The sequence below is a fragment of the Cephus cinctus genome, unplaced genomic scaffold (assembly GCF_000341935.2).
Source record: "Cephus cinctus unplaced genomic scaffold, Ccin1 Ccin1_scaffold0060, whole genome shotgun sequence".
Taxonomy (NCBI): Eukaryota; Metazoa; Arthropoda; class Insecta; order Hymenoptera; family Cephidae; genus Cephus; species Cephus cinctus.
This window is the reverse complement of record NW_014332803.1, coordinates 40,043-54,136: the sequence shown is the minus strand read 5'-3', so window position 1 is coordinate 54,136 and position 14,094 is coordinate 40,043. Positions and strand designations below refer to the sequence as shown.

The following is a 14,094-nucleotide window of genomic DNA, read 5'->3' as shown; positions in this document are numbered from 1 at the left end:
TTTAATTTGAAAAAACGCCTAAATTTTGCGAGTTTCGCTCGAGATACTCGGGAGACAATCGCTAGGCGCGCGTGGTGGGGTAGTTGGCCGCCCGAACTGCGGAGAGACGTGTAGCGGGGCAACCGCTCAGGACCGTACGATCCGCCGCGCTGACAATGGCGCATACTAGAAGTTTTTTAAAAATAATAATTAAAACAATTTGTTTAAGATTTTTATTTTTCATTGTTTCTTTTATTTGTTTATTTATTTATTTATTGGTTATTTTATTCAATTATTTTTTCACGTTATTTTTCTTACTTTTTCTTCTTATTCTTTTGCATCTTAAACCTCTCAATTACCATGCATAATTTAAATTAAGAATAAAAGAAATGTGAAAAATAAGAAAATCTCATCTCACATCCCACAGGGGTTCAATGGGGGTGTTTTTTTTATTGCCGAAGGATGCTCTCTCTCGTTCCCTGATTAGAAATATAAATTTCCTTCCGGAACTACTAGATCTCGAAATTTTCAAAAAGTTCAAAAATGCACTTTTTCACTCCAACCCCTGCCATTCGGCCATTTTGTATCCGATCGGGATAAAACCTTTACCATTCGAACGGAAAGGAAATTTCCTAAAAAATGTATCTTTGGTTTTTTTAAATCGGTCATAGTTTCGTAGAGATACACAAAAATTCAAGTGTTCCACTTCAATTGCGCATTACTGTATATTGCAACGGTAGTATCTCTTTTTTCCGTGTCCCCGAAGGGGCACCAAATTTTGTTACTTAAGATTTTTCCCAAACCAACCCAAAAACGAAATACCAATCGGTGGCCAATAGATCTCCCGTTAGCAAAAACGACCCACAATGGTCCTCTCTCTCTCTACCTCCTATCACCAACACGAAATCACGGATTGGGCGCCAGGTAACCCTTGCGGGAGTACCACGAGTGCAACGCACTTTCTTTGTCACTAAATACTTTACCCAATTCGGAAAAGGCCGGGTTACACTAAAACTAAACACGAATACTACGGAAGCGAGGACCACGCCAACAACTTAAAACGGGTCTCTCGTTCACAAAATTATCACCAAGAAATTAACGGATCCGGAGGCGACGCCAACGGTCCTAAGACGTGCCACCCGTTCACAAAGTCGCTAAACCTAATCTCACTACGAGATTCACCAAGAGACAACAGCCGATCCGTAAGATGTCCACTAAGCAGCGGAGGAGAGAGACTCGCTAAACAGTAATGCACCAAATGCCCTGTCCGGTGGCTAGTTAGTCGGAAGCGTCGTGGCGTTCAAGCAGGGAACAGAGGAATATCAGTATAAAGCAGGAAAAGCACAATATTGATTTAACGCACCAGAGCTATATTTTATAATCAGCCATCAAAAGCAAGTAGAAAGATAGTCAAAAGAAAATTCACATAAGCCAAATACATGCGGCAAGAAAAATTATCAACCAAGATCGGTGCAAAGCAAATCAATTCAAAGTAACAATAGTCTTATGGTAATTTAACAAAGCCAAGAAAAAGATTCTATATAAACCAAAGAGAAGTTAATTTAAGGAAATTACTATAATATACATGCGGAAAGAAAAACGTAAGTATAGATAAGCAAGCAATAGAATTATGAGCAAACGGAGAATCATAAGTAAGGAAATCTACTAATTATATCGATTGAACTTCGAAAGGGTGACTTTATATAATTCAAAAACGCAAAGTCTACGGATTCTAAAGGTACAAGATTCGCCAAACTAAATAATACGCTCTAATGAATTTACTGAAATGCGGAAAGATTACAATAACGAATGAACTTAAACTAACGCGGAAAGATAAACGCAAAAGACGCTAACAATGCGGAACGACTCCACGAACATCAATCGGACAGATAATATTAGACAATAGTCTCCGAAATAGTTTATAATAATTTTGGAAGGAGCCGGAGTCGTTATACGGCTCCTCGCTAAAGTTCGCACGGCGGATATCGCGCGGTTGACGGCGCACGCGTGAGCGGCGAGTTCGGCGAGTTTGTAGGCGCGAGCTTAGCGTGTATTCGCGGGGAGCGGTGAGGCTCGTGACGCGCTCGCGGCACAGGGCCGTCCTTAGCAATTTAACTTGACAATAATTTCTGGAGACTAAACCGATTATTTTTATATTTTCACAGACGGCGCTAGATAAATAGGACGGATCACGAACGTAGGCAGGTCCCAAGAATAAATAAGAATCACGAACAAAGGTTTCGGCGAAATCGCGACTACAATTCTCTAGATTTTAACAGAGCTTTACGCGAATAGGAAAGAGTCAATCGCGGCACCCGGAGATTCGAAAAGTAACAGCAAAGCACGCGACAAATACAAAATACATAATAGATAACACCAAGAAATCACATAAATAGCGAGAGCATACGATATAATTATTATAACTAAAAGCATCCTATAGTTGCCTGTTTAAACCCCTTTTGATATGATAGATTTATTTTAGAATATTCATTGTGGCTATTAATTGGCCGTGTTCAGAAGGAACGGCAAATACGGCCGGCGAAAACACACGCGGTTGCCGCGAGGGTCGAGCGGATACCTCGAGAACAAAGGATTTCTAAGATTCTATTAGGCCAGAGGTCGCTCAATATTCAGCCATTAAATAATTCGGAAAATCTATGAGCAATGAACAGCAACTACAAGATGCGAGACATCAAGAAATTATAATATGAAATATCGCCCAAAAGCGCGGCGCTACTGAAAGAATTGAAGATAAAGATTTAATACGGCACGTTCGGGAGTCTTCGGGTGCTGCGGTCCGTTCGTTGTCCAGGGAGCGCGGGAGTCCGCGGTGCTGGCTGCTCTCCCTCCCTGTCTCCGGCGGTACATCGGCATGAGCCCGCCGTAGATATTCTCGCGGCCCCGCGGCAGGACGAGGAGAACACGTCAACTCCTGGTCGGCGGCGAGGGCGGCGTCGATCGTAGGGCGTCCCAGCTGGACGGCCGGCAGACGAAAGCATGAGCCCGTTCCCGGGTACTCTGGACTCTCTTGATTCCTTGGATGCAGCATCCCCTCCTCGTGAAGCGGCGGCAGTCGGTCTCCAAGGGTCACCAAAAATCAGCGCCTCTTTCCTCACTTCCCCTGTTGTTCGGCATTGTTCCACGAGCTCTCACACCAATCGGTTTCACCAAAGCGTCATACATTATCCAAAGAAAGAAAAAGAAAAAGAAAGCAAGCAGTATGCAAATCAAACCAAGCAAAGAAACATGAAAGCGGACGACAGGCGGGTGACTTAATACTAAGGAATCTGTGCGCCTTAACCTAGGACTGACGTTTGGAGCGTTAAACAGTTAATTCCTACCTCCCTACTCTCGCGGGTCGTTTGTGGCGTTGATTGTCAAAAATTCACGTCACAGTATATATACGGGGTGTACAAAAAATGGTGGTACAACCGAGAAGCAGGTGATACCTTTGTAGAAAATAAGAAGATTTTTCAGAATAGTTTTTTCTTAATTAGAGCGTCATTTTCAAAATAATTGCAGGCAAAGTTCGTTGCGCGCGCAGCCCATCTAGTTATTTTTCAACGTACGGACTATATCAGTTCTTCTGTAGTCTCAAGCCCCCACTTTGTCTCTGAGTTTGTGTTTATACTTTGTGTTATTCATTTACGTTTTCCAAGAACTTCAAGTATAAACGCTTCGTTAAACAGGCTGGCCAAAAATGACCTTTGCAGCAATGTTTATTACATTTCCTGTCGCTATTATTACCAAATTTCACAGTCGTTACAAAATTTTCATTAAAGAACTACAATACCTTCAATACAATGGTAGAATATTCAAATAACGAGTATGTTGATATGATCATGGCACTAGGAGCATGCAACGGTAATGCCTCTGCTGCTGCCAATTTATATCAAACGCGATTTCCTACACGCCGACGTCCCGATAGACGTGTAATTGCACGAGCTGAGCGAAACCTTCGGGAATATGGAAATTTTAAATCCGTTGGTAAAGATAAGGAACGTCCACGGACTCAGAGAACTCCTCGCGTAGAAGAAGCAATTCTACAACATTTTCACAACCAGTCGGAAACTAGCACTCGAAAAGCTGGTGCGCAATTTGGAATATGTCACTCACAAATTTGGAACGTATTAAAGAAAGACCATCAACATCCTTATCATGTCTAGCGTGTTCAAGCTCTAGTTGCAGCAGATTTTCAAAAAAAAGTGATTTCTGCGATTGGCTTTTGCAGGCAAGTGCAAGGAATGATGAGTTCTTAATCTATATTTTGTGGACGGATTAAGCTCAATTTAATGAAAATTTATAATTACATGATAATCCATAGCTGGTGGAACTAAGCAGCCTCACTTGTTGCGATACGGACTCTCATGAAGACGTAAGAGAAAAATTGACAGCAATGGAGAAAAATCTCGTTTCATTCGCTTAACGCTTAACGCTTTTGCATTTCTAACATAGATACATTTCTCCATTTCATTTTTTGTTTTAATTTTATGTCCCAAAAAATTGCACTTATTAATATCGGCTAAAAAAATGAGAAGCGTAAAAAACCCACACAATTATTTTATACATATGTATGGTGAGATGAGACAAATAGTGTATCTGCTTAGAAATTGTTAGTTTCATACACTTTTGAGTAGCCTGATTCAAGTTAGTAAATTTTTTTGAATCAAGCCTATGGAAAGAAAATTGTATCTTTAATATCTCGCATTATCAGTATGTTCTGATGTAAAAAATAATTTAGAATTAAAATTATACCTCGACACAATTTTCTGATAATTCGATGTATTAAAAATGTTACCTTTACATAGCCTTGAATGGTAAAAATTAAATGAAAAAAAAATCCCTAACCAGATACATTATTCGTTTCATCTCACTATAGAAAATAATTGGTTCATTTTTATATGCTCATCATTATTTTTATGCTCGATATTTATAAGTGCATTTTTGTTTTTGGTAATTTTCCGTAATGCCTTCTTTATCCGTTGTAACAAAAATGTTACTACAGACTCCCCTCCGCCTCCTGGCTCGGGGTCCCATAGGCCACGGGTATTGGGTTCTATAGTTAATATTGTTAATCGAGCGTACTTAGTGTTCTAGGTTTGTTATCACTAGTCGTAAGATTCCCCCCTTTCACCCTTCCCTCCCTGTCACCATTCCCCTGTAGGCCACTGGCTCGAGGACCAACTTCGAGGACCAACAACAAGCACCAGCAACGAAGGCACCGTCGTGGACCTGCCACGAGGACACAGCACCCCTGGATGGACCGAGAGAGCGGCTACGTCGCCGAGGCAGCAGAAGGCAGGGATGGCATGGGCAGGAAAGACAGCTGATCGAGTCGCCCGTGGGATGGATGCCCAGCCACCACCATCACCACCAATATATGCAGCCCCGGTGCAGTCCCGTCACACGGGCAGGAAAAAGCCCCGTGTGACAGCGGCGGAGCTCTCTCCCTCTGAGACCGCGGATGTGCCCGGGACGATTTTGACAGGCCTGGAGGCCGCCATATTGACCGGCACGCGCAACCAGCACTCGTGCCGGCAAAGCCAGCGCCGTGCCGCCGCCACGAGGCTTTGGAAGGCCCGGCAACCCAGCCATTTGAAACGGACCAATGCCCTGCCATGCCGGAACTGCCAACCAATGCCGAAGCGCGTAGCTCTCTCAGCTGAGAAGCCACAGCCAATCCCCGAGGCCCTGGAGGCCAACCAAAGGAAACAGCGAGGACCGGAAATCGGCAAGGAATCTTTCTTCCCTCTCCGCCCTTAGCATTTGCGCCGTAGATTTTGTAGGTCCCTTCAGGACACCACGAGCCGACCCACGTGGTCCGGAATTCTTTTAGTGATTCTTTTTGTATTTGCGACGCGCCTTCCGCCCACCAACTCGAGGCCCGTGGTATATTGCGTGCGCCCTAATTTTAGTATCTTGCGCCCTTCCCCGATAACCCTCCGTACCCTCCTTCTTCCACCACCTGCCCTCCCCGCATACCATAACCGAGGTAATTTATAAAGTAGCCATTTTGCGTTCGGGAACCTTCCTCCCTGAAACCCCCCCCCTCACCTCTCCCTCCGCTAGCCAAGCCATATTCCGTCGAGTAAACAAACGAGGACCTTTCGGGGTCACTCGTCGGTGCTACGCCGTACAAGTAGCTGGCGCCCATAAATTCCCCCTCCATCCCCGAAACCTCCTTCACACCATCGAGTCCCTTTAAATTCTTCCTAGGCCGCGTGCGACCGCGCGAGCCGACTCGTGACAGGGCGTGCACTCATCTGCCGCCGTATTCTCTTCTCTTTTCTGTTCTTTTCTTTTCTGTTCTGATAGCTTTTGGTTTGACATTTATTACTGTACTTTGCTTTGTTAATTATACTCTTTTCTTATTCTACTACCACGTGTTCCCTTCTTTCTGTTTGAGACCCCCCCCGCCCGTATTTGAGATAGCTGTTTTTGCGAGACCCTGGGCCCTCCTCGTGGTCCAGTACGTCACAAGATATTGAAGCCATGTAGATTATATATATATTGTTATGATTGCTAAATCCGGAAAATCAAGCAATCGTAAATGAAGTTTGTAATATAAGGGATGATTCGTTGGTCCGGTCTACTTTTACAGTACGTCCACGTGTTAATACAAGGCCTAACGAATTTTATGAATTGGAGTTGTGATAATTTCTCAAGATATGTCTCCGCGGATCTGGAAATATTCTATTTTTAAGTGATTCTTCAGTAGGTAAATCTTTTGGTAAACTTGAAAATTCTATAGGAATCAATTTCCACGGTAAGTATTGAATAGAATTGTTTTGTTCGTTAACTTGATATTCTATTGCGACAAGATCCTTTTGGCTCGTTGGTTTTGTTTGTTTTTGAGTATATAGTTTATTTAATTGTCTGAATATTTTACATAACTGAACTTTTCTACCACTTCGTTTAGGCATAAGTCTGTACTTACTCAGATTTTGAATAAGAAGTATATTTGGAATTCCTTCAGTATCCGATCGAATCTCTAGTAGGATGTTCAGCGCAAATCAGTCCTATCCAAGTTCTGATGATGTATGGAATGTTGATCGAAGTTTCGATTTGTATTAATGATTTGGTAGGATAAGGTAGAGGCCCAAGATCCGGCTTCAGTTCTACCTTTTTGAAAATAGTAAGGATGGATAGAGGCCCTATACAACGGCTTCAGTTCTATCCGGGAAGGTTACGAGTAATTGTGAATACTCTGATTTTGGTAACTTGGATAAGTTTTAGAGGTACTTGGTATATTTTGACTTTACTCACGACACACTCGACAACTCTGATGTTGCACTCTTAGTCTCTTTCTAAAATACCACCCAATACTACTTCTGACTCCCTTTTATAGCAGTAAAACTACTTCCGATTAGTCAATGTGACTCCCCTTCTTCAAAAATTCTTAATATATCGATTGATAGCTAACCCTTTTCCGATAATCAACATACCAAGTCGTACTCCGTTATTTGAATCTCCTTGAATGTCATCCGAGAAGATTCAGGCCTATCCGTTTATTTATCATCGTTCAATTTTAACAAGGTAAAATACAATATTTAATATTATTAGTGTAACGTTAATAATATGTTACATTAATGATTATATAATTAAATGATTATAATGTGTAGAAGAAATTAATGTGTTTTGCCATTTATAATTATAAGGAGTGGAACGTAACAATATGTATATCTTTTCGCCCGGTACTCTCTCCACTATCGGCGGTTTCACTAGCGGAGTCAGCGCCGCAAGTGTCGTTTCGGGCAACCTCAATTTTAACAGCTTTTCGGTGTCATACCTTATGTACAGAGATGGGACTCCTCTACTCTAATCTCAGAGATGAGTGGGGAGATGTACAACGCTCCGGTTTTAGGCGATACCAAAAGCATGGCGCTAAATCGTAGCGGCGAGTCCGGGAGTAGGATTTCGGGATCATCGCCTCTGTCGATGTTACAGATTTCGCGTAGCCGCCCGGGTCATGATCATCGTTCCAGTCGGTATTGCAGTCAGCGAAAATGAATAAATTGCTCGGTGGTGGGGAAAAAGTTGCCGCCCCTCACAAACCGTTCTTGACAAACAGGCGGGGCAGCAAGGTCTTCAGTCCAACCGAACCCTGAACCCTAAACGTTTGTATGGACGTAATGCGCAAACAAATGTGTATATTCAAATAAATTTCAGTTATAAAAAATGCATAGAAATATTGGTTTTCACTCTTTACCTCTTATCATGCCGAAAATGAACATTAAAAAATGAATGGCGAAATTCGTTGGTAAATGAAACGACCGAGAACAGTTCAAAGAGAAATTTTGAAATATCATAGATAAATATCTACAATAAATTTAATTTAGTATTAAACGAGCATCGTAGCTGAGTCAATAATCTGTCAAGGTTCCTCTCTTTGAACTTTTCTAAGTTACCCGAAGTTTATTTTATTCTCTTTTGTTCGCCCACGTGGAAAAGGGTGGCGCAAAAGTTCTTAACTGGAGTGCATCTTCATATTATTCTGCTTATATGTAATAAATATATGTTGAATAAACGATGAAATTGTAGAAATACAACTTCCGAAAAAAGTAAACCAAACAGATGTTTCTGGCGTCTGGCTAGTGCACCCGGTTACGAATCGCTAGGTCTATGGTTCGAGACCCCTTTATGGAGAGCATTTTTTTTACATAAAAAAAATATGCTTTTGCAAATGGGATTAACAGATTAAAGAGTATATCCAATTAATTTATTTATCTTATTACAATAAAGGCATAACAACGACAACCTGCGGGCTTCCACATCACCCAAGAGGTGCCGCAGTCGATGAGTTCCCATTATTTAACGTAGCGGGTCCCCAGTAGCCCTATACTACGATCGGCCTATACTATTTTTTAAGGTTCCTCTCTTTTAACTTTTCTAGGTTGCCCAAAGTTTATTTCAAGCTTATATAAAATATTTTTAAAAAAAGGTTGTCATCGGGATCGAACCCGCACTGTCTGAACTCCGAAGAGGCACACAAAACGCCGAAACGATCGAGAAAAGCTGCCAAAGAACTTGAAGCCTTTCTCGATCATTTTGGCATTTTTTTCTTACAATTTTTATTTACTAACATTGTCAGAAGAAAATAAAAAGTCACTCATGTAGTTCTTGACTTTCAATTTATTTGTGCTCCCTCGACATTTTTTGGAGGACAGTCTCAATTAAAATTTGGAAGGCTCGCTCATGAGGGGTGACTTCCTCTTGCCGTGGGCGGCGAGGAGAGCGGCTGCGGGTCCTCTCCCCCTGAGGCGCCCGCCCACGCCTCTGCTGATGTTGTTGCTGCTGCTACTGCTGCTGCTGCTGCTGTTGCTGTTGCTGTTGCTGCTGCTGGCCCCCCCTTCGCTTCCTCCAGCGCCAATTTTTTTTCGTCTTACCTTTAAAAAATTAAGAAAAAAATATACAACTAGAATATGAATAATTATGAACTTATCGATACATACCAGTTGTTGTCGGTGGTGGCGATGTAGGAGTCAGTGGCGGAGGTGTTGGCGGCGGAGGTGGCAGCGGCGGAGTTAGTGCTGGTCCCGGATCATTAACGAGCTCCATAGCAGTGCTATAACCATAAAATATATTAATATTATTGGCTACTGTTCTTAAATGATTTTCAGTAACCGATATAAATACATACGACTGGTCAGTAACAAGAACTGCTTTCAGCAGTTGGATCTCTTCTTCTAATGATGAATTAGACTGAAAAGGAAAATCATTTTCTATTATTTCACAATATTCTCTCTCGCAATATCGTTCATAGTAATAAAATAAACAAGAGACGTGTTGCGTCTTGTTTCCTTATAATTATTTCAGAGCTACTTACCATGATGCTGCTGCCTCTGGGACTGCGGACGATCTGACGCTGCAGGCCCCAATGTGTATTGCTAGTCGCGCGATAGTTAGCAACATTGTTGCAGACGCCCGTTCAGACTCGATCCGTCAGATTCCTAGACTGTTGTGTTGAAGTGGCCAGTACGTGATCTCGCTAGACCGAGATATTGGACGGGTTTAATTAATTTCTTAATTATTAAGAAGTGATTTAGTGAAAAATTGAACAGTAATGGATAAAAAGGAGCGCATTTACGATCGTTGTGCATATAAAGGTTGTACGAATGGGCGAATATCAACTGGATCGCATCTTTTTCGTTTTCCGCAGGCCGACGATCCTCGACATAATGTTTGGGTACAATATACAGGTAAATTGTTATACAGTTCAATTTTTTATTTTATAGTTTATTAGTACTAAATTGAGATGTAATATAATTGGCAGCCTTAATAAAAAGAGATTGAAAATGTTGGAAACGAAATATGTAAAAACCTGAAAGGGAAAATGCGAATAAATTACTAACGAATCATTTTTTAAGTTTAAGAATAATAAATAAAAATCATATAAATTAATTCAAAATAATTTATACAAAAACATTAGAATCGAAAACATTAGATCGTCTCCGGCGATAAAACCCGGACAGACCGAACCACATTCTGCGTTTGCACAATACCAACTTCAAAAAAAATTTAATTATTAAACTTTTGAATGTTTATACACTGTGACGTACTGGGCCTCGAAAAAGGGCCAAGGGTCTCGCAAATGCAGCTATCTCAAAACTACGGGAGAGGGGGAGGGAATCGAAGAAAGGGGACACGATGTAGAATAGAAAGAATATAATTAATAATGAAAATGCCAATACAAAGAAAAGAATAGAAACGAAAAAGATACTCAAACAGAAACTAGAAACCTAGGGTCCGTCATTTTATCGTCCGAAAGGTAGGGGGTTAGAGGAGGGGTACCGAGGTGAGCACTTAGGGGGAGGGGACCTCAGAAGGAGGGTGAATCTACTTCTGATATTATCGGGCCCCACGTTGGGCGCCAAAATTTGTGACGGACTGGGCCTCAAAAAAGGGCCCAGGGTCTCGCAAATGCAGCTATCGCAATACTAGGGGAGAGGGGGTAGGGGACTGAAGAAAGGGGACACGGTCTAGAATAAGAAAGAAAAGAAGATGTAATTGATAAAGCAAATGTCGGGGTACAAAAGAAACAGAAAATAACAGAAATCCAAAAATACGACACTAGCAAATGGTGTCACTCGAAATACGCAAAACTAAACTAGGCACGAAATCAAAGCAGTAACACGCGGGGCTCACGCAGGAGCACGCGTTGTCGTAAGGGACCTTTAAACGGGCTAGTGGGTGAGGGGACTCAGGGGACGAGGGAGTAGGGTATTGGCAAGGGGGCAGGAGGGACAGGAGGGAGAAAACAACAACTGGGCGCCAGCTACTTGTTCGGCGTAGCACCGTCGAGTGACCTCAGAAGGTCCTCGAATATTTACACAAACTTGAAATGGCACGGCTAGCAGGGGAAGAGGTGAGGGTGTCTCAGGGAAGAAGGTTCCCGAACGCAAAATGGCTTCTTACTAAATTACCTCGGTTTGAACGCAAAAGGGGAAAAGGGAAGGGAGAGGGCACGGGGGTTTTCCCAAAAAGGGGCGCAAAATAAAATGGGACGCACGCAATATACCACGGGCCTCGAGTTGGTGGGCGGAAGGCCCGTCGCAAGTACAATAATAGCTAGAAGGATGTCGGACCACGTGGGTCGACTCGCGGTGTCCTGAAGGGACTTACAAAATCTACAATGCTACCTCTAAGGGGGTGATAGGGAAGGGATGGCTAATAGGGAATGCTCAATCACTCAAAGTTACTCACTCAATTCGCTCGTCACACTATAATCCAAAAAGAAACTATCGGGCAATCTCACTATCACTCGCAATCTCAAATACAAAAAGAAACCACTATTCTCGCACACAATCGCTACTCGCTATTTCGTTAACGGCCTGGCTCGAAGTGAAGATCTCTTCGGTGTTTCCGGTCCTCGTTGTTTCCGTCACAGGCCTCCAGGGCCTCGGGGATTGGTGGGTCTGCCCAGCTGAGAGGGCTACGCGCTTTGGCATTGGTCGGCAGTTCCGGCATGGCAGGGCATTGGTCCTTTTCGAATTTGGTCGTCCGCCGGGCCTTCCAGGGCCTCATGGCGGCTGCACGGCGCTGGCTTTGCCGGCGCGCGTTCTGGCTGCGCGCGCCGGTCAATATGGCGGCCTCCAGGCCTGTCACAATCCTCCCGGGCACGTCTGCGGTCTCGGAGGGAGAGGGCTCCGCCGCTGTCACACGGGACGTTTTCCTGCCCGTGTGACGGGACTGCACCGGGGCTTCATCACTGTGGCGATGATGGCGGGCTGGCGGGCATCATCCCACAGGAGTCTCGATCATCTGTTGGTCCTCCTACCCATGCCATCCCTGCCTTCCGCTGCCTCGGCGACGTAGCCGCTCTCGCGGTCCATTCAGGGATGCTGTTCCCTCGTGGCAGGTCCACGTTGATGTCCTTCCTGCTGGTGTTGGCTGTGGGTCCTCGAAGATGGTCCCCGAGCCAGTACCCTACGGGGAAGGGTGACAGGGAGGGAAGGGTGCAGGGAGGGGGTCTTAACTCTAAATACACGAAGCCTAAAACACTAAATAAACGCAATTAACAATACTTAACTCTAAGACGCTATACTCGAGGCCTATGGGACCCCGAGCCAGGAGACGGGGAGGAGTTTATTGTAACATTTTTGTTACAACACATATATGCATACATAAGATAGAGAGAAGTTCAGGGAAGAAGTAGCCTTTTCCCCTGGTCCGGGAAACGTCTGTCACGAGTCGGAGAAGTCCCGTATAAGAGCGTCTCTCTCAGTCCTAGCGACGGTTCCTTATAAGACCCTCTCACTCGTTGTTAGTGGTAGCGCAGCAAGTCCCTGAAACACGCATAAGAGCATCTCGCTCACGCGCTTGCACCCTGCGTATACGAGCGTCTTCCTTCAATTCATAGTTTGTATCGGCACAAACTCCTTGACGGTGGACAAGGTATTGGTGGAAGCGAGAGAGCCGATTGTTTTGAGTGAGACGCTCTCGCTTCGTTACTCTTTCCCTATCTTCTCTCTGGGACACCGCTAATGTTCATATCTTTTCGTTGTTTTGGCGATGATTCTTATGAAATCACTAGTTTCTCTGATTATTTTCCCATCTTCCTTGAAAGGTTGGGAATTGTTTTCGAAATTATTCTCCCTTTCAAATTGATTAGACAATCTTTTATCATGTTTAAAATTTTTTTCTCATGAAAATAAAGATTCCTCTTTGAGGAAGTAAAAGAATTTGAAACGATCGAGAGAGGCTCAAAGTTTGTACTTGAGTCTTTCTTAGTCGTTTCAGCGTATGTGTAGCTATATCAAATAGTAATGTTTATTTGTTAAATCGATTACAGCCAATCCCCAATTGAAGAATTGGTCCGCCGCCTCTCTGCGTAATGCAGGCTTGTGCGCCTCACATTTTCGACCGAGCGACTTCCATGCAAATAGTAATGTTTATTTGTTGGAAGTAAAAGAATTTGAAACGATCGAGAGAGGCTCAAAGTTTGTACTTGAGTCTTTCTTAGTCGTTTCAGCGTATGTGTAGCTATATCAAATAGTAATGTTTATTTGTTAAATCGATTACAGCCAATCCCCAATTGAAGAATTGGTCCGCCGCCTCTCTGCGTAATGCAGGCTTGTGCGCCTCACATTTTCGACCGAGCGACTTCCATGCAAATGGCAAACTAAGATACGACGTTGTTCCTGTGCCTTTTTTTGCATCCGAGGAAGTTCAGCGCGGTGATGTAGCAGGTCCGAGTGACATGGTAAGTACACGTCCGATGCTTTCATCTTCTAGCGTACAGGTAGAGCAACGTGAGCCGCTTAAAGATTCCGAAGATTCGATCAGTGTTGCGATAACAACCTCTAAATCAACCGAAGGAGTCAGTAGACGTAGAAGAAATGGACTTGTCTTTTAATACGCAGATGACGTCGACGACGCGCACATATAATAGCCGTGCACAACTGTCATTTGTAGAGTCAGATGATGAATCGATAACTTGGACTGCTATCGAGCCGAATTTCGCAAAAACGTCAATAGCAAATACACAAATGACAGTTAAACAAAAGCGGAATAATCGAAATTTAGATCGCTCGAATGCCGCTTTAGTGCTACAACTTGCGCAGTACCGCAAACGGCTCAGGCTACTGAACGTACGGCTAAAACGAGCTTTAAACC

At 43.4% G+C, this 14,094-nt stretch overlaps 1 protein-coding gene across 1 annotated transcript in view; it reads right to left on the bottom strand.

Annotated features, from left to right (window-relative positions):
• LOC107268595 (histone-lysine N-methyltransferase set1) overlaps nt 1-9,818 on the bottom strand; it is an 18,864-nt gene extending 9,046 nt beyond the window's left edge. The window contains exons 1-4 of the mRNA XM_015741525.1: nt 9,806-9,818; nt 9,620-9,681; nt 9,432-9,544; nt 9,302-9,365 (exon numbers count right to left, since the gene is read on the bottom strand). Coding sequence (XP_015597011.1) covers nt 9,302-9,365; nt 9,432-9,544; nt 9,620-9,681; nt 9,806-9,808 — 242 coding nt within the window. The 5' untranslated portion in view covers nt 9,809-9,818. The remainder of the gene's footprint in view (nt 1-9,301; nt 9,366-9,431; nt 9,545-9,619; nt 9,682-9,805) is intronic.
• Between the last annotated feature and the right edge of the window lie 4,276 nt (nt 9,819-14,094).